The sequence below is a fragment of the Xenia sp. Carnegie-2017 genome, unplaced genomic scaffold (assembly GCF_021976095.1).
Source record: "Xenia sp. Carnegie-2017 unplaced genomic scaffold, XeniaSp_v1 HiC_scaffold_20, whole genome shotgun sequence".
In the NCBI taxonomy this organism is placed as follows: Eukaryota; Metazoa; Cnidaria; class Anthozoa; order Malacalcyonacea; family Xeniidae; genus Xenia; species Xenia sp. Carnegie-2017.
The window spans coordinates 1,132,247-1,157,331 of NW_025813483.1; the positions used below are offsets into that span (position 1 = coordinate 1,132,247).

At 32.8% G+C, this 25,085-nt stretch overlaps 1 protein-coding gene and 2 long non-coding RNA genes across 3 annotated transcripts; all 3 read right to left on the bottom strand.

Moving 5' to 3' along the window:
- Nucleotides 1-1,596: 1,596 nt before the first annotated feature.
- On the bottom strand, nucleotides 1,597-2,184 carry LOC124442847. The gene is made up of 2 exons (XR_006947375.1): nucleotides 2,020-2,184; nucleotides 1,597-1,915 (listed from the first exon to the last, which is right to left on the bottom strand). It is a non-coding gene; the product is annotated as an uncharacterized LOC124442847 (long non-coding RNA).
- A 16,405-nt stretch (nucleotides 2,185-18,589) lies between these two features.
- LOC124443117 lies at nucleotides 18,590-19,743 on the bottom strand. Its single transcript, XM_046993647.1, has 2 exons — nucleotides 19,615-19,743; nucleotides 18,590-19,193 (listed from the first exon to the last, which is right to left on the bottom strand). Exons 1-2 carry the CDS (start codon nucleotides 19,670-19,672, stop codon nucleotides 18,712-18,714), a joined length of 540 nt encoding a protein of 179 aa, XP_046849603.1. The 5' UTR covers nucleotides 19,673-19,743; the 3' UTR covers nucleotides 18,590-18,711.
- Nucleotides 19,744-22,516: 2,773 nt separating this feature from the next.
- LOC124443121 lies at nucleotides 22,517-23,984 on the bottom strand. The gene is made up of 2 exons (XR_006947495.1): nucleotides 23,347-23,984; nucleotides 22,517-23,226 (listed from the first exon to the last, which is right to left on the bottom strand). It is a non-coding gene; the product is annotated as an uncharacterized LOC124443121 (long non-coding RNA).
- Between the last annotated feature and the right edge of the window lie 1,101 nt (nucleotides 23,985-25,085).

Genomic DNA, 25,085 nt, shown 5'->3' on the forward strand with positions numbered 1-25,085 from the left:
TATTTCAATGGTTGTCAGCCACCAAGCATCTCCAATAACATGCTTTTCAATAGTTTAGTGCGCTAAAACGTCATCGTACGTTTTAAACTATTTTGTGTAGAAAAACTAACTTCTTTCAAACCTGTTTGTTTTGGTTTGCATGCCAATATTATAAATCTATTCATGATTGTGGAATTTGTGAATCGTATTTGGCGACATTTTGTCGAATGAATTTAGTTATACACAAGTCTTGAATTCTTTTGAACTTATATATGCTTGTCACTTTTCTATAATAATTTCGATATGATAAATCCTACAATGATGCAATAACATTTTTACATATATTATTTATTGAGAAATAAATTAGAATTATCTGTGTTGAATATTTTACATATGACAATAAATAAATATTGGTATTTTAGTTTACCTATGCAAATATGCCGTGAAGTTATTCGCTTACATCATCACATGTGAATAGATTATATGTATCCGCGTCAGATTTATGTATTTATACACTGGGTCTAGCATTTATCTTCTGAGGAACAGTCATCTATTCTCACTCACTTTCAACAAATCTTTTGTCAACATCTTTAAATCTGCAAACCTGATTTGTTTTGTAGACTTGATTAGCGCTGTCACAAATGCGTGCAAGTAATTTAATTTGCCAGGATATTTTGATTTGCACGAATAGGTAAACTTGAGTTCTATATATATTTATTTATATCGTCTCTAGCACGATGTTCATACATGCAAAACATGTTATATTAAAAATTCCTTTTGAAATCAAATTTTTTAAATTTTACCCCGGATGAATGAATATCCTTTCCCAGCTATCGGGCAGCAATGCCAACGAGTCTTAATAGTAGACTTCCATCCGAATGCTATAGTGTACGCTCTTACTTTGATTATTTTTGTTAATTGAAGGGTAAGTTCAGTGAAACACGATCTGCACAAAACTGATGTGCTCGAATTATCATGACTATGAACAGTGACACTGATCAAGTTGTTGGTTTGAAGACACTTAAGAAAAGGAAGAAAGGCCAAAAAGCAAGGCTAGAATGATTTAAAAATTATTAAGGAATGATGCCTCTCTGTCACTTACTAACTTCTTTTCTTTTAATAGTGACAACTGAATAATGAGCATTGCAAGTAGTCATTGGCTACCACAATCACGTTCAAATAATTTAAAACAAATAAAGCTAGCAAAGTCCCTTTCAAGCAAATGTTGCAACTCACAATTAAAGTTGAAGGATCTTATATATATATCATGAAAGGAATATTACATATCTAAAAAAGACTTAACCTTAAATTTATAAATACACCATGCCATCTTCGATGATAGTATTTTCATATGTAGGTAGTAATTCGCTAATAGTTAGACGTACTTTTTAACTTTACTGTAAATTTCTCTTCCGTAAGATTCTCGTGAATACCAACGTAAGTTGAAGATGTTACCGTGTTTACCCTAGGAGAAACAACCCTGAGAAAAACAACCCTAGGAAATACAACCCTGGGAAAAACAATCCTAGGAAACTATAAGCCCCCCCTGTCAACAAGACTCTGGTAACAAAGTTGCTTAACACATGATTTGACTAAATTTGTATCAGTGGAAAAAAATTTCAGTGACGAAAACAGAATTTGTTTTATTTTCTACAGACTTACGCTATTACAGTAAAAAGAATTGACAACGACATACATAGCTACATTGTTATTGTCACTTCTTGAAGAAGGAATAAGCATCCAGCTAACCCCAGCGTCTCCAACGATACCTACGTTTTCCTACGAGGTTTACAACGAAAACGAAAATGACAAGGAGTTCTAGAATTTAAACTCAAATCACGTGTTGCTTGTTTTCTTGCATCGTTTTCCCCACTCTTCTGATCTGGATGGAATTCAGGGTCGGAGATACGAATCGCTTCACTTTCATCACTGTAGGCTTGACAAAATCAATATGATATACAAATGAGAAGGATTGTTAGTTTACTTTCTTTTAAAACACTAAGTAATAACAAAAATGTAGCATGACTGCAAAATATATACCTGATTGTGGCAAGACAACCATTACGGCCAAAAGTGCACACAAAATAACCAACTTCATTTTATTTTCTTCTTCTTAACCTTCTTGTAAGAAACATTTACACTTTCTGATGCCAGCATCTCGAGTCTTGTGCTTTATAACTGTCCGTATTATGCAGATTTCTAGCTGTTTTTTGTAATAAATTGAAAGACTGTTTTACTTGATAGATCGTTTTAAACAATCTAATTATAACAAATTACGATATGTTCCCATAGCGATTATCGCGCAAAACGGAAAGAATACGCTCAACAATTGATTCCAAATCCGCATCTATAATTTCAAGGAGTTGCAATTTCTTGATTTTTCATTCATAACTAAAGCAAATATTTTAACTAAATATTTTAAGTAATGATTAAAACTCTAAGTGTTCATACTCTGACGTCGTCGGGTAAATATCTCAAACGTCCCACTGAGCAATTATGAATCTATAGCTCTCTCGAGTCATGAATGATGATAAAGCTGAAATGGGTGCAATGTCGCAATCATACTTGTAAGATAAAAATATTATTGTGACAAAACTGACCATGGATTTGCCAGGCAAAAAGCGAATTCTAACTATAAATAAATTACCCAACATAAACCCTTTTATGCGGCATATGTTATTACACTTCACACTAATTCACACTGACAATACACACTTGACACCCACACATTACAGCTAAAAATATCACACCTAAATCACACTTCACAACTAAAAACATTTCACTTCACACTAATTCACAATGATAATACACATTTCCTGTACACACAATACAATTACGTAAGAACCAGATAACAAATACGGCTAACCTGACGTTAGTCAAACTCTATGACTCTAAAGATGAGTACCGCTAAGGTTGTCGAAACGTCAGTCAACAACAACAAAAATAGTCCTTTTCAGGACTATACCAACCTGGACGATCTACATTTACAAACATGTAAAAGTTTTATGTTGGGCAATTATATTTGTACTTAGGATAAGATAGAAATATATCACAAAAGTATTTGTTACTAATTGAAGATGCAAAGGTTCGTCTCATGGTAATGAGTCGATGATTGATATATATTTCAATTATATTTTCCTTCATGAAAATCAATTACAGCTGAAACGTGCAAAAATTTTGAGCGCTAGGAGTACAATAAAAATGCAAAATATTTCAAATTCAGCAATCAAAAACTGCAAATTCAACCATAAAATTGCTTTAATTTTATAATTAGAGCCAAGGCTTATACTCTCCTGCTGTGGTGCAATTATATTAAGTGCGGCTGATACGTGGAATATTCGAATCCTGTGAAGTCGACACGTAAATTCTAAATTATGAACATTGCAAGTCATGTAAGTTGTAAGAGCCTTTTTCAAAATATAGCATTTACCAATAGGGAGACATTTATCGCAAAGCAACAAATAGCAAGAATCTACAAAGCCAGATAAAGGCAAAATAATGGATATATAAACCAACAATACATCCCACAAAAAATGTCATACAATTAAAAGGACTTTAATTCTTGGTTATTTTTAACGTCGGCGTATTTCAAAAGCTGGTATAAAGAAAGCCGCGACCTCTTCGAAATTGTTGCTGCTGAAAATGGAATATTTTAAAAGCTGAATCCTGTTTTCTGACGACACGTAAGCATAACATGTAGAATTTTCATCGATTTTATTTTCCGTTGAAATTTTTGCAAGAGGGCTGCTTTCAGGTTTCTATCCTGTTTTCTGATCTCACGTTAGCATAACATGTAGAATTTAAACCAAACTGGACGCAGTATTAATGCTTTGAAAACAAGTTACAGCATGTTGTCAGATTATGAACAAAGTTTATAGATTTGTGAACATTTTGCTCTTTTCATGAACATCTCATGAACATCAAAAATTCGTGAGCTTTTTGTGATTTTTTCAAAATTCTATGACTTTCGTATTTTCATAATAAAGAAAGTAGAAATCAATCGTAATTCAATGACATGACAATTTTCATAGCTCAGCACTTCTTTCAAAACAATAACGATTTTCAAAGATAATCCGTTGTTTTCTGGTAATTTTCTGAGTAAATTCGTAGTTTTCCGACAATTTACGAAGCTGCAAGAGTAATTAAGTGAGCACAGTAAGAGAGTTTGCCTCTGAAACTTCCAACCCCCAAGATAAAAAAAAACTCTACGCCAATAGTATGGTTGCAATCCAGGAATATATGTTGATTTCTTATTACTACTATCTACATTAACATTTCATTTACAGAATAATGAAAAAAGAAAGATGTTGAACTTGATTTAAAGTACAATTATATAGTGTGTATAAAAACAGCTACTCTTTGCAATCGGAAGATGTTTAGAATGTGTAAATTGCAATGGTAAACATTACACTTTGCAAATTTCAAAATTATCATGCAGCTTATGTGATTTCAAAGACTTGCTAGTTTTTTTACATACAGTATACATTACTGACTTGTATAATTTATCATATCGTATGTGGTCTAGCTTGGATAGCTTAAGCATGTGTGTATAGCTATGTCAATAAGTCGTAAATTGTTCATGTATTTTTCACAAAACCTGACAAAATAATCTCTTATTGGATTTAAATGACATATGTTTCTTGTTGTTCCGCAAAATTTGGCGAAAAGAAGTTGATTGTTCTTGTGGGGATGTTTATAGTTAAAAGGTTTTCCCTTTTGCCAGCCTTTTTTTTCCAGCCTTTTTAAATAACATCGCGGAGAATCGCTTTCTTCATGATTAATCAGTGAAATAGTTTAGTTGAAACATGCGACGCGACGAAGTTGTGTATTAAACAAAATGGAGGCATTTAACATCAAGATTTTGGAGATGAGCACTGTATGATCATGTATGAAATTACAGTAAAGTACTTGAGAGTTTGTCAATATGCAAATTAAGGATTTTGTCGTGGACCGTTGTGACAAATTTAAAAATAGTTTTAAAAATAGAATGAATATTATAGTGAACTGGTGTATCTCTATTTGTAGCCTTATATAGGCATATTGAGAAAAAGCAGTTGCAGTCTTAACTACAACGATTTTATGAAGAACATTCATGATTGCTGCCTTTGCATAGCAATTGAAAACATTGGTAGTCAAGAATCAAACGTTACTTTTTAACAGTTAAGCAACGTTATGACTCGGCACTGGCTTTATTCTATTGTCTACAATACACATGTATTTTTTTGGAAACTTTTCTTCACTAAATTGCTTTCTGAGCAGAAGTGACAAAATAAGGAGAAAGTATCTAAGATAAAAGTTAGAAATAAATTCTTACACTAGAGCAGCCACAACAAAACCAACATTTTCATCAGTGTAAGCTGTATGAAATCATTATGATATAAAATAACAGTCTTTCTTTGCATTTAGTTATAACAAATATGCATAAAATGTAAGTATAAATACCTGACGATAAATACCTGATTGTACATAAATACCTGAGTTTCTAGATACAATTTCCATGAAATAATTTTAAAGAATGAAAAAAGATCTATATAAAACACAGTTGCACAAACTGCCATGATACGTTTTACCTCAGGAGCTCGGGTAAATAACGAAAATATTCTGATATGAATGCGTCTTAGTGTACTTCAGATGATTTATAGCACTACTATTAGAGTTAGTATTCCAGTTTATATTATAGTTCAATGGTTGTCAGCCACCAAGCATCTCCAATACCATTCTGTACAATGTTGACTCTTTACTTACTGTTCAATGGTTTAGCGCGCTAGAACGTCATCGTACGTATTCAAATCATTTTGTGTAGAAAAACTAACTCTTTTCAAACCTGTTTGTTTTGGTTTCCATGCCAATATTATAAATTTATTCATAATTGTGGAATATGTAAATCGTATTTGGCGATATTTTGTCGAATGAATTAATTTACACACGAGTCATGAATTCTTTTGAACATATATATACTTATCACTTTTCTATAATAACTTCGATATGATAAATCCTACAATGATGCAATAACATTTTTACATATATTTATCATTAAGAAGTAAATTAGAATTTATCTGTGTTGAATATTTTACATACGACAAGAAATAAATATTGGTATTTTGATTTACGTAAGCAAATATGTCGGTGAAGTTATTTGCTTACATTATCACATGTGAATAGATTATATGTATCCGCGTCAGATTTATGTATTTATAAAGACTGGGTCTAGCATTTATCTTCTGAGAAACAGTCATCTCACTCACTTTTAACACATCTTTCCTTAACATCTTCATTTCTGTATAAGCTGATCTGTTTCGCAGACTGGATTGGCACTGTCACAAATGCATGCAAGTAAATTAAATGGGCAAGATTTTTTCATTTCCACGAATAGAGAGCAAAGATCAAATAATCTGGCCGATCATAATCTAATACACCTGTGTGGTGTATGCATTTATTTAAGCAATCGGTAGCACAATGATTCATATATGCAAAACATGTTGTATTGAAAAATTTCTTTGAAATCAAGTATTTTTTCAATTTTACCACGGATGAATGAATACCAACCTCAGTTATCGCGCTAACTGTGCCACTTAAGGAGATTAACGAGTCTTGTTAATGAACTACCATCCGAATGCTATAGTGTACGCCCTTACTTTGATTACTGTTGTGAATTGAAGGATGTGCTCAATGAAACACGATCTGCACAGAAATAGATGTGCTCGAATTATCATGAATATGGACAATGACAATGATCAAGTTGTTGGTTTGAAGACACTTAAGAAAAGGAAGAAAGGCCAAAAAGCAAGGCTAGAATGATTTAAAAATTATTAAAGAATGCGGCCTCTCTGTCACTTACTAATTTCGTCCCTTTTAATAGTGACAACTGAATAATGAACATTGCAAGTAGTCATTGGCTACCACAATCACGTTCAAATAATTTAAAACAAATAAAGCTAGCAAAGTCCCTTTCAAGCAAATGTTGCAACTCACAATTAAAGTTGAAGGATTTTATATATATATCATGAAAGGAATATAACATATCTGAAAAAGACTTAACCTTAAATTTATAAATACACCATGCCATCTTCGATGATAGTATTTTCATATGTAGGTAGTAATTCGCAAATAGTTAGACGTACTTTTTAACTTTACTGTAAATTTCTCTTCCGTAAGATTCTCGTGAATACCAACGTAAGTTGAAGATGTTACCGTGTTTACCCTAGGAGAAACAACCCTGAGAAAACAACCCTAGGAAATACAACCCTGGGAAAAACCAATCCTAGGAAACTATAAGCCCCCCTGTCAACAAGACTCTGGTAACAAAGTTGCTTAACACATGAATTGACTAAATTTGTATCAGTGGAAAGAAATTTCAGTGACGAAAACAGAATTTTGTTTTATTTTCTACAGACTTTTACAGTAAAAAGAATTATCAACGACATACATAGCTACATTGTTATTGTCACTTCTTGAAGAAGGAATAAGCATCCAGCTAACCCCAGCGTCTCCAACGATACCTACGTTTTCCTACGAGGTTTACAACGAAAACGAAAACTTGTTTGACAAGGATTTCTGGAATTTAAACGCAAATCACGTTTTGCTTGTTTTCTTGCATTGTTTTCCCCCACTCTTCTGATGTGCATGAAACTCAGGGTGGAAGATACGAAACGCTTCACTTTCATCACTGTAGGCTTGACAAAATCAATATGATATACAAATGAGAAGGATTGTTAGTTTACTTTCTTTTAAAACACTAAAAAATAACAAAAATGTAGCATGACTGCAAAATATATACCTGATTGTGGCAAGACAACCATTACGGCCAAAAGTGCCCACAAAATAACCAACTTCATTTTATTTTCTTCTTCTTAACCTTCTTGTAAGAAACATTTACACTTTCTGATGCCAGCATCTCGAGTCTTGTGCTTTATAACTGTCCGTATTATGCAGATTTCTGGCTGTTTTTGTTATAAATTGAAAGACTGTTTTACTTGATAGATCGTTTTAAACAATTAAATTATAACAAATTACGATGTGTTCCCATAGCGACTATCGCGTAAAACGGAAAGAATGCGCTCAGCAATTGATTCCAACTGAGCATCTATAATTTAAACGAGTTGCAATTTCTTGATTTTTCATTCATAACTAAAGCAAATATTTTGAGTAGATATATTAAGTAATGATTAAAACTCTAAGTTTTCATACTCTGACGTCGTCGGGTAAACCTCTCAAACGTCCCACTGAGCAATTTTTATCTTTGTAAAAGCAAGGGGAGGGATCTCAATCAATAATAGAGTCAATAACGTCACCAGCGTTTTCCCAGCAACAATTCTTTCACGCAAACTCTGATATTATCTTTTTGAAATCATTCCTTCTTAAAAACATTTTCTGAATGTGTGAAAGGAACCATCGCTATAAACAACGACTTCACACGAAAACAGCGAAATGAAGAAAAATAGTTTTCGTTCAACTTCCTGTAAAACTGACTTTTACTTTTAGTTCAGCGACTTCATTTGATATCTTCCCACTGTAAATGTCACTGAGTCGCATTTTATGCCTCGCAGTTTTTTCTCATTTATTTGTCTTCAATATATTCGGCTTTTAGCGAATGCAAATATTCTTGGAATGTTTTAGTCAATGCAGCTACATTTATCTAGTGTTGTAATTATTGAATAATTACAAATAATAAGTTCTTGAGAAATTGATTGTTTTACAGTCGGTGAACATTAAAGTGTTTTACATAGCAGGAGTAAATGTTGAACTGTCTACGTGTTGCGGAAGTTCACAATATGAATGAGTTTATTTTACTTTAGTAATTTTCATAATAATTATAAATTTACGAGGCAAGATGTGAAGTATTTAATTTATCCTTTTTCCATAGATCTTAAATAAATACATAAAGTATCTATTCGCTTAAAGATTGGTTCTTAAGGCATTATATTTTTAAAACAAAAGTTTTGCCAGATTTTATAAATTATTTTATTAGGCTTTCGCTCGTTGCTTCGAGTCTTCATCAGAATAAAGAAGATATCTATTTACAGTTGCTTTTATCTTGTAGACGCTTAGAGCGTCTATTTGGATTAGCGGTTGGATTAATGTGATTGGATGGTGTGGAATACGTTGTCAAGTGTATTGGCGTATTGTGAATATGATTTTACTTGATTTTTGTTTTAATTTTTGATTGAGGATTGTTGCACTCCCAACACCCACCGGTGGCGACTTCACTGCTTTAAGGGTTGATTTTTAAACATTCATTTACCAATAAAAAATAACGAACAAAGTAAGATTACAGTGAACTTCATGTAAAGACAATAAGCCCAAGTAGAAATTTTTTTGTTTAGCCTGTTTTAGCTAGTATCTATGAAGACAATCGATTGAACTGGCAGCAATATTTATAGTTATTATACGGGGTTAAGGATTTATCAAAAAACGAAAGCACAAATAAATTACTTATATGATAGATATTCTAGAGACATGATACGTCCATTCAAAAAGGGTTGAATACTGGTATATGGAAAGATTTGATAACCAGATCTTTCCACAATTAAGACAACGACATTAACTAAATATTCTCGTTGACCAAGAAATGCCATGTTGGTCAATATTTATCAAGCATTTGTTTAGGTTTGGGAATTTTGCAAATTGAAAGAAAGTGAGGCAACGTGGCAGGTTTGTGAACATAAACACTGCATAGACAAGCTATGGCATATTAAGTATTTTGAATATGTAAATATTTAATTATGAAAAGTGGTTAATATTCAAATTCTCTTATCAACTTTGATTTCGAATTTCTAAAAAAAGAAGTTTTAGTTCAAAATTTGACTATGAAACGAAGTAATGGTGGTGTTAAAAATTTTGCATGCAAACTGCCAACCTCCCCGAGGCCTAAAAATGATGGACAAAACAATATCAGGCGATTTCAACCAACAAAGCCTACTAACTGGATTTAGCTAATGACCTAACAGTTAGAATGCCTTGTTCGAGTAGTGGCGAATGCAAAGCTGTGGTTGGTGGCAACTGTCCTTTGACTATACTCCTCTTGGTTTGTGGAAAATGGTGTTCTGTGCTGTTCTAAAAAACTAAGGCCTTATTCACCGATTCTAACTATTTTTGAACTGCTATTAGTGCTTTCAGAGCTGCAATCAGAGCCAAGTTAAGGAAAGCCACACTATAGCGAGACGTCTTAACAGTGAAAGAAGCATATAAAATGAGTTTAAAATTCGAGCAAGTTGAATTGATTCCCAAATATGCGTACAGTTAATTTGAAGGTTTTCGGTAAATACTAATTAGTTTTTAAAAGAGAACGTAGAAAGTCATTCCATGAAGCAAAATAGTCAATCATTATATATTAGGCTGAGGAGATTTTGTGTGCCATAGATATTAAATACGCTTTAATTGGATAGTAGCGCAAATCCAAGCAATTTTGCAGAGTAAAATTTGAGTAGTGTCTTTATTACCCAATATATGCATGTTTACTTCCGTAATTGTTTCTTGTGAGCATGTTTTAGCCGGTATCCAGAAAATTTAGTTTTATTTTAATTTAATTTATTATATATGGTTTGCCATGACAAAAAAATATAGTACATACAACAGCCACTTCAACAACTAAATATAAATTCACAAAATGAATGGAGTCACCACACACACAATGACATCTTCAATAACGGGGTTTCACAAAATATACACACACAAAACCATAAATATATAAACAACTTTACTTTATGAATCTATAGCTCTCTCGAGTCATGAATGATGATAAAACTGAAATGGGTGCAATGTCGCAATCATACTGGGAAGATAAAAATATTATTGTGACAAAACTGATCAAGGATTTGCGAGGCAAAAAGCGAATTCTAACTATCAATAAATTACCCAACATAAACCTTTTTATGTGGCATATGTTATTACACTTCACACTAATTCACAATGACAATACACACTTGACACCCACACATTACAGCTAAAAATATCACACCTAAATCACACTTCACAACTAAAAACATTTCACTTCACACTAATTCACAATGATAATACACATTTCCTGTACACACAATACAATTACGTAAGAACCAGATAACAAATACGGCTAACCTGACGTTAGTCAAACTCTATGACTCTAAAGATGACTACCGCTAAGGTTGTCGAAACGTCAGTCAACAACAACAAAAACAGTCCTTCTCAGGACTATACCAACCTGGACGATCTACATTTACAAACATGTAAAAGATTTATGTTGGGCAATTATATTTATACTTAGGATAAGATAGAAATATATCACATAGGTATTTGTTACTAATTGAAGATACAAAGGTTCGTCTCATGGTAATGAGTCGATGATTGATATACATTTCAATTATATTTTCCTTCATGAAATTCAATTACAGCTGAAACGTGCAAAAATTTTGAGCGCTAGGAGTCAAAAGGAGTACAAAAAAAATGCAAAATATTTCAAATTCAGCAATCAAAAATTGCAAATTCAACCATAAAATTGCTTTAATTGTATAATTAGAGCCAAGGCTTAGACTCTCTTGCTGTGGTGCAATTATATTAAGTGCTGCTGTTACGTGGAATATTCGAATCCTGTGAAGCCGACACGTAAATTCTAAATTATGAACATTGCAAGTCTTGTAAGTTGTAAGAGCCTTTTTCAAAATATCGCATTTACGAATAGGAAGACATTTATCGCAAAGCAACAAATAGCAAGAATCAACAAAGCCAGATAAAGGCAAAATAATGGATATATAAAACAACAATACATCCCACAAAAAATTTCACACAATTAAAAGGACTTTAATTCTTGGATATTTTAACGTTGGCGTATTTCAAAAGCTGGTATAAAGAAAGCCGCGATCTCTTTGAAATTGTTGCTGCTGAAAATGGAATATTTTAAAAGCTGAATCCTGTTTTCTGACGACACGTAAGCACAACATGTAGAATTTTCATCGATTTTATTTTCCGTTGAAATTTTTGCAAGAGTGTTGCTTTCTAGTTTCTACGCGAACCACATTATCATGTAAATGATGATAAATTTAGTCAATCCTGTGCTAAGCAGTCATCCTCAATCGATGATATTGGTATCTCTTGATTGCTTCGTACAGCTGTTGTAAAAAATCACAGATGTGATAAAAGGCATGTAATAAAATTTATGAATTTAGCAACAATTCAATTTAATCTGTGCATGTAGAAAAAAGCCAATAAAAAACCAAATGAAACTTTTTTGTAAGGTTAATTAAAAAATCAGAGACTACAAATGTATATACACACAATAATATCACTCGACCATTTTATAAAGTTTCAAAACTATAAATAATTATGGGACTTGGGAAAGGTGAGCACGACCTATTACTAGAGATCACGGTCTAATAAAGGTCACTAAAATAGTATGTAGCTCAGTAGCTATAACATGGGCATTATTTGGAGAGGGGTTGCTTAATATTTGTCCCTCGACTGATTAACAGTTGAGGTGCAAACTCTCGACTTTCATTCTAGGGCTTGTACTGATCTGCTTTCGTGTTCATCCAAAGATATCCTCGGTTTGCATAATGCAACACAGTCTTTTTAAATTCTATTTAAAATTTCAAAGAACGCCTTACAGAAAATAAGCAGTTTTGGGATTATCTGCACGGAATAGCATCTTTTTTCGTTAAGTAATTTGGAAGGTCATGGTTAATGAAGAAGTACATTAATATAGATAAATATTGTAGTATTCCGAATAAAATTTTTGTTTAGAGCAAAAATGACCAACAATAAAAGTCACACGATATACACTGAAAGAAAGTAAAAGTTAGCCTAGCATATCTCTATGGCTCATTGTATGCATGCAAAGAAAGAGATCTGGAAGAGTCCTCGTTGCCAATTTAACAGCAATAACTTTTGGAGAACATGTATGATTGCTGCCTTTAATTAGTTATAAAAAAGATTTGTAAAGAAGCATCAAACGTCGTTTGTTAGCAGGAAAGGATCCTGGATGAAGTCCACTCGCTTTTCTTACAAGTTTTATTTTATGTGACATCCATATATGTACATTTGGCATTTTAAAATTGTGTAAAAATAAATACGAAACATATAACATGTTTAAGGCAACCTCATTCCTTTTTTTGAATCACTGTTTTTTTATCTGGAATGCTCTCTTTGTTGTTGCAATCCTTGAAGCCGAAATTTAAGTTAGTTTTCGTGAGTTTGTAGGTATAATTTCCATGAAATAATTTTAATGAATGAACAAAGATCTATATAAAATACAGTTGCACAAACTGCCATCATACGTTTTACAGTACGAGCCCGGGTAAATAACGAAAATACTCTGATATGAATGCGTCTTAGTGTGCTTCAGATGATTTATAGCACTACTATTGGAATTAGTGTTCCTGTGAACTAGGTGTAATGAACATTGCAAGTAGTCCTTGGCTATCACAATCACGTTCAAACAATTTGAAACGAAGAGAGCTACCAAAGTCCCTTTCAAGCAAAGTCACAACTCACAATTAAAGTTGAAGGATCTTATATATATATGTATATCATAAAAGGAATATTACATATCTGAAAAAGACTTAACCTTAAAATTATAAATACACCATGCCATCTTCGATGATAGTATTTTCATATGTAGGTAGTAATTGGCAAATAGCTATTATGTACTTTTTAACTTTGTTGTAAATTTCTATTCCGTACGATCCTGGTGAATACCAGCGTAAGTTGAAGATGTTTCCGTGTTTAACCTAGGAGAAACAACCCTAGGAAGTACAACCCTGGGAAAAACAATCACAGGAAATACAACACTGGGAAAAACAACCATAGGAAAAAACGTATGGGAAAAATAACCCAAAAGAACAACTCTGAGAAAAACAAACTTTCAATAAGAAAAACAATCTTAGGAAACTAAAAAAAAACTCCAGCAAAACGACCCTGGAAACTAAGTTGTTTAAAACATGAATTGACAAGAATATGTACCACTGGAAAAAAATTTCAGTGACGAAAACCGAATTTTGTTTTATTTTCTTAAGAAGTACGCTATTACAGTAAAAAGAATTGTCAACGACATACATAGCAACATTGTTATAGTCACTTCTTGAATAAGGAATAAACATCCAGCTAGCCCCAGCGTCTCCAACGATACCTAGGAATACCAAAACCCCAACCACGTTTTCTTGTTTTCTTGCATCCTTTTCCCCACTCTTCTGAGGGTCATCCTTGAATTGAAATTCCGCACCAAATTCACACTGTTTTGGTTTACTGCCAGCGATACGAGTTTTTACCTCCTTCACCATCATCGATGAACGTTTCTTCCAAACTTTGCCCAGACATTGTGCCAAAATTGTTTCCCATTGCTTTACCTTTGTATAGTCGTCAGTAACTTGGTAATTTATGTTCTTCCATTGTACAATTTTCCCGTTGTCGTCTGTTTCTGTGGTTGTTTCATTCGTTCTTTTTAAACTAAAACTTTCCAAATTTTCCTTAATTTTCCTTTAATTTTTCGTTTCATTGAAACTTGGATGGAATTCAGGGTCGAAGATACGAATCGCTTCACTTTCATTAGTGTGTCACAAACTCCATATGATATATAAATGAAAAGGATTGCTACTTTGCTTTATTTTAAAATTATTTTAAAACACTAAGTTTTAAAAAATATGTAGCACGTCAACAAAATACATGCCTGATTGTGGCAAGACAACTATTACGGGCATAAGAGCCCACAAATTAACATGCTTCATCTTCTTTTCTTCATCTTAACCTTCTTGTAAGAAACACCAACACTTTCTGATGCCAACATCTCCAGTCTTGGGCTTTACAACAGTCCACATTATGCAGATTTCTTGCTGTTTTTGTTATAAATTGCTGAAGAACACAAAATTTTGAATTGTTTAACTTGATAGATCGTTTTTAAAAATCTAATAATAGTAAAATACAATATATATTTCCGTAGCAACAATCACGTAAAAAGAAAAGGCTGCGCTCAGCAGTTGATTTCAAATGAGCAATTGAGCATCTATACATCTTCAAAGAATTGCAATTTCTTGGTTTTTCATTCATAACTATAAAGCAAATATTTCAACTTGATATATTAAGTAGTGATTTCAAAACTCTAAGTGTTCATACTCTGACGTCGTCGAGTAAATCCCTCAAACGTCCCACTGAGCAATTTTTATCTTTGAAAAAGGAAGGGGAGGGATCTCAATCAATAATACATTGAATAATGTCATCAGAGATTTCCCAACGACAATTCTTTCATGTTTAAAAGAAACCATGGCCGTCAACAATAACTCCACATGAAGACAGAAAAATGAAGAAAAATCTAAGTAATAATTCTGCATTGTTAAAGACCTTACAGCTCATTCACGTTTGCTGTTCAAAGACTCTCTTTAATTATAGCAGTGAGCATTGAATAATCACGATGATGATGTGATTTGGTCAATTTTTGTTGCCTTAGAGGCATGGTTTTCTACAAGAAATTCACAAAACATTTTGTGTTACATGAAGAACAACGATCTATTACCAGATTTCTTCTTTACCAAAAACGTTGGCAGGGAATGGTTGATTGCTTTTCGGAACTTACCACCCCATACAAAAATTTCTCTCGTTATTTATGAAGCTCTTGACAGTTAAATTCCTCTTCTGCGAGTCATTGACATAAAATATACATGAGAAACGTGAACGAACTTTAAGAATACTTTTTACTTTTGTTTTCAATTCTTAATTCAACAAATGTAATTTGCTTTGATTTAATAGGATATTAATTGAATATCAGTATTCTTGCAATCTTTTAGTCAATACAGCTAGATTTGTTTAGTCTTGCAATTATTGAATGATTACAATTAATGATTTCTTTAGAAATTGATTACTTCTACAATTGTTAAACAATAAAGTGTTTTACAAAACAGGAGTAAATGTTGTACTGTATACGTTGCTGAAGCTCACCATACGAATGAGACTATTTTACTTCAGTAATTTTCATAATAATGAAAAATTCACAAGTTAGATGTGAAGTATTTAATTTCTCGTTTCTCCATAGATCTTAAATAAATACATAAAATATCTAATATACAAAATACTTTAGGAAAATTCCCGCGATGCTGAGCGAAGTCAATATATAATGAAACCGTACGGAAAATTAAACTTGGTTCTGAACACGTTAATTTAGTTATAAAAAATAACGAAAAAAGTAAGATTACAACGAAATTCATGTAAAGTAAAGAAACTCGAGTACAAGTTTTCTTGTTTAGTCTGTTTTAGACAAAGTATTGCATTTCGTAAAGTATTTATCAAGACAATTGACTGAACTGGCACATGATACAGGGTTGAGGGTTTGTCAAAAAACGACTGCGCAAATGTAATTAATTATATGATAGATCCTAAGACATCATACGCCCAATGAGGTTTGAGTTCTTGATTTGGCAACCAGCTCTTTGAACAAGACAACAACATTGATTAAAAGTTCTCGTTGACCAAGAAATGCTGTGTTGATTAATAACTATCAAGTATTTGTTTACGTTTGCAAATTATTCAAATTGAAAGAAAGCGAGGCAACGTGGAACATGACTGTGAAGTAATTGTGCATTTTTGAATATGTAAATATTTCAAATTGATAAAAGTTGTTAATATTTACATTCTTATCTGCAGTCTCGTTTGGTTCGCATTTCTAAAGAGAGAAGTTTCGTGCAAATTTTGACGATGAAATGAAGCAATGTTGGTGTTGGATGAAATTTTAACTGCCAAATTACTCACTGACGAGAGAATGACCAACAAAGAACTATGAAGCGACGTCAACCGACATAGCCCAGTAGAAGATAATGACCCAACAGTTGGTGACATGTCTTTGAGCGAATGCCAAGATAATGATTGCATCGTCATGAAGATAGCTATGCCCCAACCGTACCTCTCTTTCCGTTGAAGAAGGAATAATAATCGGTGAATATTTTTTTAGCAATATTTTTATAGACGGATAAAACCGAGGAAAATCGATAATATTTGTGGTCAACGTGGCAAAACATTGATTTTATGGCAAATTCATCACACAACCAATAGACTGAACCGAGATATTTAAACTATAAATTTTAGAAAATAATGGCAGACATATCGACGAAAAATACGATGGTGAAACGTTCATTGCAACGCTCTAGGCCCAGATGAAATTTCATCCTAAAAACCAAGGCAATAATAGCCGTTTTTAACTTATTTTAAGCTGCTATTAGCACTTTCAGAGCTGCAATCAAAGCCAAGTTAAGTCAAGACCACACGCGCTAATAAAAATGAATAACAGCGCTGCAGCTTGTCCGTCAAAGCAGCTTGAGATGATTGGCATACAGTCAAATTTGAAGGTTTTCAGTTAATATTAGTCAATTTGTAAAGCCAACGAGGGTAATCATTCCATGAAGCAAACTTTTTAATCATTATACTTTGGAGTTTAGGAGATTTGTGTGTTACAGATTTTTCAACTATATTTACTTCTTTAAAAATCCACTACAGCTGAATCATGCAAAAGTTTGAACGCTTGAATCAAAGGGAGTAGGAAAAAGTTGCAAAAACTGTCAAATTCAAAAATCAAAAATTGCATATTTAACCATAAAATTGCTTTAATTGTATAATTAGAGCCAAGGCTTAGACTCTCCTGCTGTGGTCCAATTATATTAAGTGCTGCTTGGAATATTCGAATTTAGTGAAGCCGACACGTAAGCATAACATGTAACTTTCACTTTATTTATATGTAGTATTTGTTTAGTTTATATAAACAACATTGCACGTAGGGTATAGAAAAAAATATAGAAGTCTTGTATGAGCTTTTTCAAAATATGGAGGTATAAATATCAGGAGGCTGGCCTTTCTTTATAAATGATGGGTATCGTATGTGCTTTGATATTTGTTCTTATAATGAATGGTACTTCATTAAGAAAACCAAGCATAACTTTAAAGAATAAAGCCATTCCTGTCTACCTGCTCAAATCCAAACAAGTGTAAACTAACAAGTGGAATGCTAAGAACAATCTCTCCCTATGCATTTTAGGAAGTGTCGTATACTATGTTGTTTTTGTGCTAATCCAAATTTGCTCTGTTTATTCAGGGGCAGTGATGAGTTTGATTCATTATGTTTTAGGGGACAATTGTCTCCAGCGTAACGTTTCTCTGAGCCACCTTTAATACCTTTTTAACTACTTGCAGTTTCGACGATTGCCGCTTTAAGAATGCAGCTAATAAAAACGGGTTTTATAACTTATTGTACAACAAATAATTCGCCATACAAATCGCAGGAAATGCTGTTTCCATGGCTCTGGATTTCAAAATTTTCCGGAGAAGCATGTCCCCGGACCCCTTAGTGGGAGGCGCGACACGGCTGGGCGGGAGTTACTATTTTCCGAGCTACGCCACTGCCAATAATAAGATATTCCTTACAAAGAGACGAATGGCACGAGCCTACAAAGCCAGATAAAGGTAAAATAATGGAATTTGTATGATTTATATAGCAGCAATTGATCCCAAAATGTGTCAACGCAATTGGAAGGACTTTTATGCTTGGGATTAGCCATGTAGCAGTAGCCTTATTTGTATGCTCTGTAAAGGTTTTCAAATACTTTACCACGGGAAAATCGAAATGTTAACGTTGAATTTATGCTTAAGAATAAAAATAGATTTTTCGAAATTGTGCTTCTTCATTTTCTTTATTTCATAAGAAATCTAGGCTACAAACAATGCACTATGGAAATAATGTTACGAAAAAATCCTTTTGAACACCTGAGTTGTGGCAAAAACTAAATGTTTTTATCAGTAGCAGCATATCGAGCAGTAACAACGGTAATAACCAACTGAATAATGATAGCATACCGAGCAGTAACAATAGTAGCAATAACTGCTTTTAGACATGCTTCTCTTATCCGACTCCATCTGTTGAGGAAAGCCACCTTTAGGATGAAATTCCAGACCAAATTCACACTGGTTTGTTTTACCACCAACAATACGTCTGTTTACCACAGTTATCCCTGACCATTTCTTCCAACCTTTGGGCATGCGCTCTTCCAAAATTGATTTCCAATACTTTATCTTGGAGCAGTCGTCGGTGACTTTGTAATGGAGCGTTTTCTTTTCTGTTGTTTTTCCGTTCTCATCTTTTTCCGTTACAATTTCAGTTGTTTTGTTAAAGCCAAAACGTTCCAAATCAACTTCCTTCAGAATTTCCATGATTTGCATCGCATTCGGATGATATTCAGTCTTGAGGATGCGAGTCTTTCCAAATCCTGAACTGTAAGCTTAATGAAATCAATGATACCAATCAAATACTAACTCTTGCTTTATGTTGAAGCATTAATTTCAGCAAAACTTCACGTATATAATAATTAAAACATAGATTTTTCAAGTATAAGACTAAAAAAAGCTCATTGCAATGAACATATGTTCTGGAATAGATTACGCTTTTCTAAAGAAAATGCGAGTCATTTTCGGCATTATATTCTTTTAATAAAGACATATTTATGGGCTGTTTTCATTACTCTTTGAAGAGTTTAATATCTTGAAGTTGTAATGATGAAAAAAGAACGTGTTTGATTTATCTTACATATTGAGTGTGTAGATCAGAAATTTTAGCCCAATAGCTAGGTTCTTAAAATCTAGCCGGATTGTTGTACTCGGGTTCTACTTTATAAGAAACTCGTAGCTTCTCAATATAAATACCTGATTGTGGCAAGACAGCCACAACGGCAAAAAGAACTTGCAGAATAACAAACTTCATTTTCTTTTCTTCTTCTGAACCTTCTTGTGAAAAACACCGACACTTTTAGATACCAACACCTCCAGTCTGGCGCTTTTTAACTGTCCGTATTATGTAGATTTTTTTATTCTTAGCATAAATTATAGATTTGCTAAAGGAACGCGTAAGATGAGCAGTGTATTATATTACAGGAAATATCATAAACAGATAATGCACAGAACATTGAAATATTTTTGCTTTTTTGCTACAGAAAGAAGCAAAGATTTTATGGTAATTTGAGTCTTAAGTCTACAGCTAAATATCCTATAGATCAAGTATCAAAAATTTACATGTTTCCGTACTGTAAGCTTAATAAAAATAAGTAATACCAATTAGATATTTCTCATGTTTTAGTTTCAAAACACTAATCAATTAATAACAAGCTTGTAACATATAAATCAAAATTGATACCTGATTGTGGTAAGACAACCATTAAAGATTTAATGAGGGAAAGCGTAAGATGAACAGTGAATTAATGTTTGACTTTGCCAGATAAACGATGAAATGCGTAAAAATCTCGACGCCAGTAGTCATCAATTGCAAATGAAAACGAGGCTTTAATATTGTTACATCGTACATCTACATCTACATGTAGTCCTGAACATACTATAACTCAAAGATTTTATTGTATTTAAACACAGTCCAGAGCAAATGTCCGAGTTAAAAACATCGTGTATTCACTCTAGTTTTATCATCAAAAACATTAATCTTTATTTTAATTAACGCAAGTTGAGAAGTTCCAGACAGAAAAAACACGAATGAATGCAATATTCCCAGTTCCTTTAGCTCAAATAATCTATTGGACTTTCACATTCAAGGAAAGTATCAACTCTTGTTCAAGTGTTTTCGCGAGCTCTTGAGTTATAAATTAACAGTATGGACAGAGATTATTTTTTCGATATTTAAACTTTATATCAGCAGTTATTTATGGCAGCCTTTTCTTTTGCTTTTATACAGCAATACTCTAGATACAAAACGAAGAGTTATCTCGGCGATAGACCAGTTACATAAAAACTCAATAAAACAGCATTAAAGTTTAAATTGTTCTGGTTGTTATAAATGTCAGGGGCCGGTTGCAAGAAGCCAGGATAGCTTTATCCGATGGATAGTAAAATTGTTTATATTTTCCTTACAACATAGAAATTTTTGTAATGTTGGAAGCAATATTTTCTTTCAGTGAATGCTTATTTTGAATGCTATATTTTTCTCCTTTAAGACGTTTTTTAAACGTTCAAAAAATTTGTCATCGTTATTCGGTCTTCTTGCAACCGTCCCCAGAATTTTACATTATGTCACGTTGTGTGATCCACAACTAAGCCGATGTAGGTTCACCGTTCACATTATCTCGCCACTATAACGTTTACCAAAATGGGAACCTGTGAACTGATTGACCGAAACAGCAACTCAGTGGTGGCAAATAAAGATAAGTTGTTTGGTTTTCATAAAGTGTTATGTTGATTATAGTTCTATGTCCAAGTTTTGATATGCAATTTACTTTAACTTAAGTCAGATTCTCATGACGACTTGCTAAGTAGCTTTACTGCTTTAAAAGAGTTATATAATTTTCATAATCCATTTACTAACTGTTTCTAGGCTAGTATTCAATAGCCTCAACAGCTATTGAATGCACAGCTATTGAATGCACTTACAGCTATTGAATGCACTTACATACCGACACCGTTGATTGATGTACGGGACATAGTTAGTAGCGGTAACACAGCCGAGTAGACTTTAGTAACTAAGAAATTTGTAAGTTAAATATTGTTTATTTAACTTTGCCAGATAAACGACGACGGTTGAAGTCAGCGTTTGTCTCTGAAAAAGAGGCGTTCATATTGTAAAAACTTACAACATGTAAATGATGTAATCCTAAATATTTTAAAATTCAAATATTTTATTGTGATTAATCACAGTCCAAAGCAAATATCAGAGAAACATCGTCAATTTACGCTGAGTTTTATCACCAAAACATCTAATCTTCATTTGAGTTAAGTTTTAAGGTATAAGTTGAAAAATTCTATCTATAAAAAGTAAAAGAAAACAAAAATGAATGCAAAGTTTCCTATTTCTTTCCTTTAGCTAAGACAATCAATGGGACTTTCACATTCAAGAAAGTTATCCAAATTTAGTCAAGTGTTTACAAAAGCTGTTGAGCTTTGTAAACAGAAACCATTCATACCACGTGTTGATGTGCACGTGATAGATGGACTTTGCTATTTGAAGAGTTCAACTTTAAACAAATTATCAGCGATATAATAGGAATCTGTTCTTCTGTTTTCATTTAGAAATACTCTAGTTAGTAAAACAACGACTTACTTCGTGGATAGAATAGTTACATAAATACTTAATAATACAACATTACTTAGGAAAGCTGAAACAAAAGAAGCCCATATAGTTAAACCTTTATGATTAGCTATTAAACATCATCCCACCTTTTCCTTTATGTGTGTAATAATGTACAATTCCGTGTTAGAAAGCAAAGAGAGAGAGCTGCAAATGGCTGAGAGACCAAATATTGATAGAAAATAACGAACAAAAGAGAGAACAATGAATTTGTGATAAAGAACAACGATCTTCGTTTAGACATTCCTTTTTGCATTTAAGACAATTAATAAATAAAGAAGAAAGTTTCACAAAAGCATTATTCGAATGTGCATCAATGGCTACACATAGAAAATTCTCATGGCACTTTCGTCATTCACTGTAGAATAAGATCTGCTATAACAAGAGGTATCAATATACTTTCTCGTGTTTACATAAATCAGAGACTTGAAATCTCGCGTTTTTTTGATATTCAAGGTAAAAACAAAAAATATAGAAAAAAAGTAAGCGATATTTCGTCTTTATTTCAAAGACATTAGATTTGCATCTTCTTAAGTTGCCCTCGTCAGTGTCAATATTACAAGTGTCTTTCCACGGAATTCGCATGTCAGCTTTCACATAAAACCAAACTGCTTTGCTCGTTATAGAAAACTTTGGATGAAACTAATTAACCTAGACATTTATGATACATGCAAAGTAAATGGATTTCTTGTTGTTTTTGTCTTCAGATAACCATATTACGATGAAACAGGTCAATATGGCGTACGTTTTTAAGTATAGTTAGAAAATAAAATCCACGTAATTTTGAAAGTCTGTTTCTTTATGGCATTGGCGTAAGAACATGGCGACTACAGAAAATCCTTTTCACGAGTAAGTTAACATATATGAAGTGCCATAGAATTAGTAGTATTTACATTTAAGAAGCTGCAATTATGAAATTAAAATTACTTGTGCCAATTGCCCGTATTTTTCTGCTGACGAACAGTCTTCTCGGTTTTAGCATATCTTTCTTCAGCACCATCGATCTTTCCCAGTTTCTCAATGTGGTAATCACGAATGGCTTGATCTATCTCCTCCCACGTGTTCATCACGAACGGACCATGATGAGCGATAAGTTCGTTGAGTTGGACTCCACCAACAAGCAAAACATGAAAGCTGTCGTTTTTATTACATTTCAATGTGATTTGTTCACCGTCCTTTGAATGTACTGCAACCTTGGTTATAAGGAGAAAAGGAAATCAAAGCAAATAAGCATGTGTGGACATATACGTTCTGCGAAACGAGATTAGCTTTTTAGTGTTTAAATAGACAAAGCCCAAAAATTTATCCTCCACCTTCGCGAATCCTCCACCTTCGCGTTTTGTCGAGCAGTCTCTAGTCTTTTGATGGACCGTTCCATCCTCTCTCTCTCTCACTTGAAACTGATAGTGTTTCGACCGAAATCGTTAAATAAAACACAGAAAACAGCTTTGTCAATATGATATTGAGCACAAATAATGACGCTGCATTCTCCGTCATTTAATTTTGTTTACTTTCGCCCTTTTTTCATCTGTTAAAAGTTGAGACGTCAGCTATCACCAACCCTTGAGAATTAATAGATCAATACACCAATTAAACGCAGTTAGATGTTTTTGTTAGCTTATGTAAGTGTTCAATATATTTGTATCTCATTAGTCTTTCTAGTTGGTTATTCATAATACAAAGTTTTTAAATCAAACGAGACTTGTTGAAGTTTCATGGTAATTGTTCCAGTCATCAGTCATAGAAGTGAATGGAGGAGTCCTATACTCCAATTTTCTTGCAAAATAATGAAATAATTGAAAACAAAAAGCGATGCTTAGGTTACCCTTCAGTCACAAGACTTTCTTCCTGGACATCTTTTCCGATATTCACGCTGTGAGCTGACCTGTTGCGAATGCGCGGCTTCCTGACTGATAATTTAATTAGCTTACATAAGTGTTTAAATATATTAGTAATTCATAAGTCTTTTGATGTTTTTCAATTTTCATTCATACTTCATTGTCTTCGTAGTTCATAAAATAAATGTGTCATTATTTTTGTATTGTGCATATTGCAGTTTTAGCTTTTTAGTATAATTATCCGAAAAGAAGCCTTTTTCAAAAACAGTACTCGTCTGCTTGTTTCTATCTGTCGTAAAAGACGTAAAAGAACCATTTCTAAAATTGACGGGCATATTGTAATATTGTGGGAGTGTTTTTGACAAGCGCTCACAAATTTCTGTGTTTGGTAAATGAAAATATTGCTACGTGCATTTGCTATTCATATATAGCTGGGTTTTTTCCTGTTATGAGCTTTTTTGACATAATTGGATGTGTGGAAAGAATTGCTTCATTGCTTGCAGGTGATTTTGAAATGATTTGATTTACTTTGTTGATCTGTTAAAGTGAGGAGATATTACTCATGTTTTAGTTTTGAAACACTAATCAATTAATAACAAGCTTGTGACATATATATCAAAATTGATACCTGATTGTGGTAAGACAACCATTACGATAAAAAGAACCCAAACACTAACAAACTCCATTTTCTTTATTTTTGAATCTTCTTGTTAGAAACACCTGCACTTTCAAATACAAACACCTCCAGACTTGCGCCTTTTGACTGTCTGCATTATGTATATTTTGTTAATTTTTAGAATAAATTAAAGATTTACTGAAGGAAAGCGTAAGGTAAAAAGTGTAACTAATATTATAAGAAAATCCATGGATAATACACACAACATTCAAATATTTTTTATTCCTGTGACTAGTCAAATCATGTGTGCAAAGAGAAACAAAGAGTTTATGGTGATTTAAGTCTCATAAGACTTAATTTTATAAAACACAAGTGTTTATATACAGCCAGATATTCCAGAAGTATCATATTTTTAGAAGTTTTTGCAACAAAAATATTAATGTTCATTATTTTTTAAGCAAGTTGAAAAACGTCGTTTGCATGTAGCTAAAAACGAGGCTTTACTACTGTCAAAAATTACAGTATGTAATCCAGAAAATTTCATAATTCAAAGATTTTATGTTGATTGATCATAGTAATTAATGAAAATATCAGAGAA

Bases quoted from the DNA above. Each gene is read 5' to 3' on its own strand.
- LOC124443117 (XM_046993647.1), bottom strand. From the start codon at position 19,672: ATGAAGTTTGTTATTCTGCAAGTTCTTTTTGCCGTTGTGGCTGTCTTG. The intron at 19,194-19,614 runs GTATTTATATTG...GATTTCATTAAG, and splicing joins GGCTGTCTTGCCACAATCAG to CTTACAGTTCAGGATTTGGA.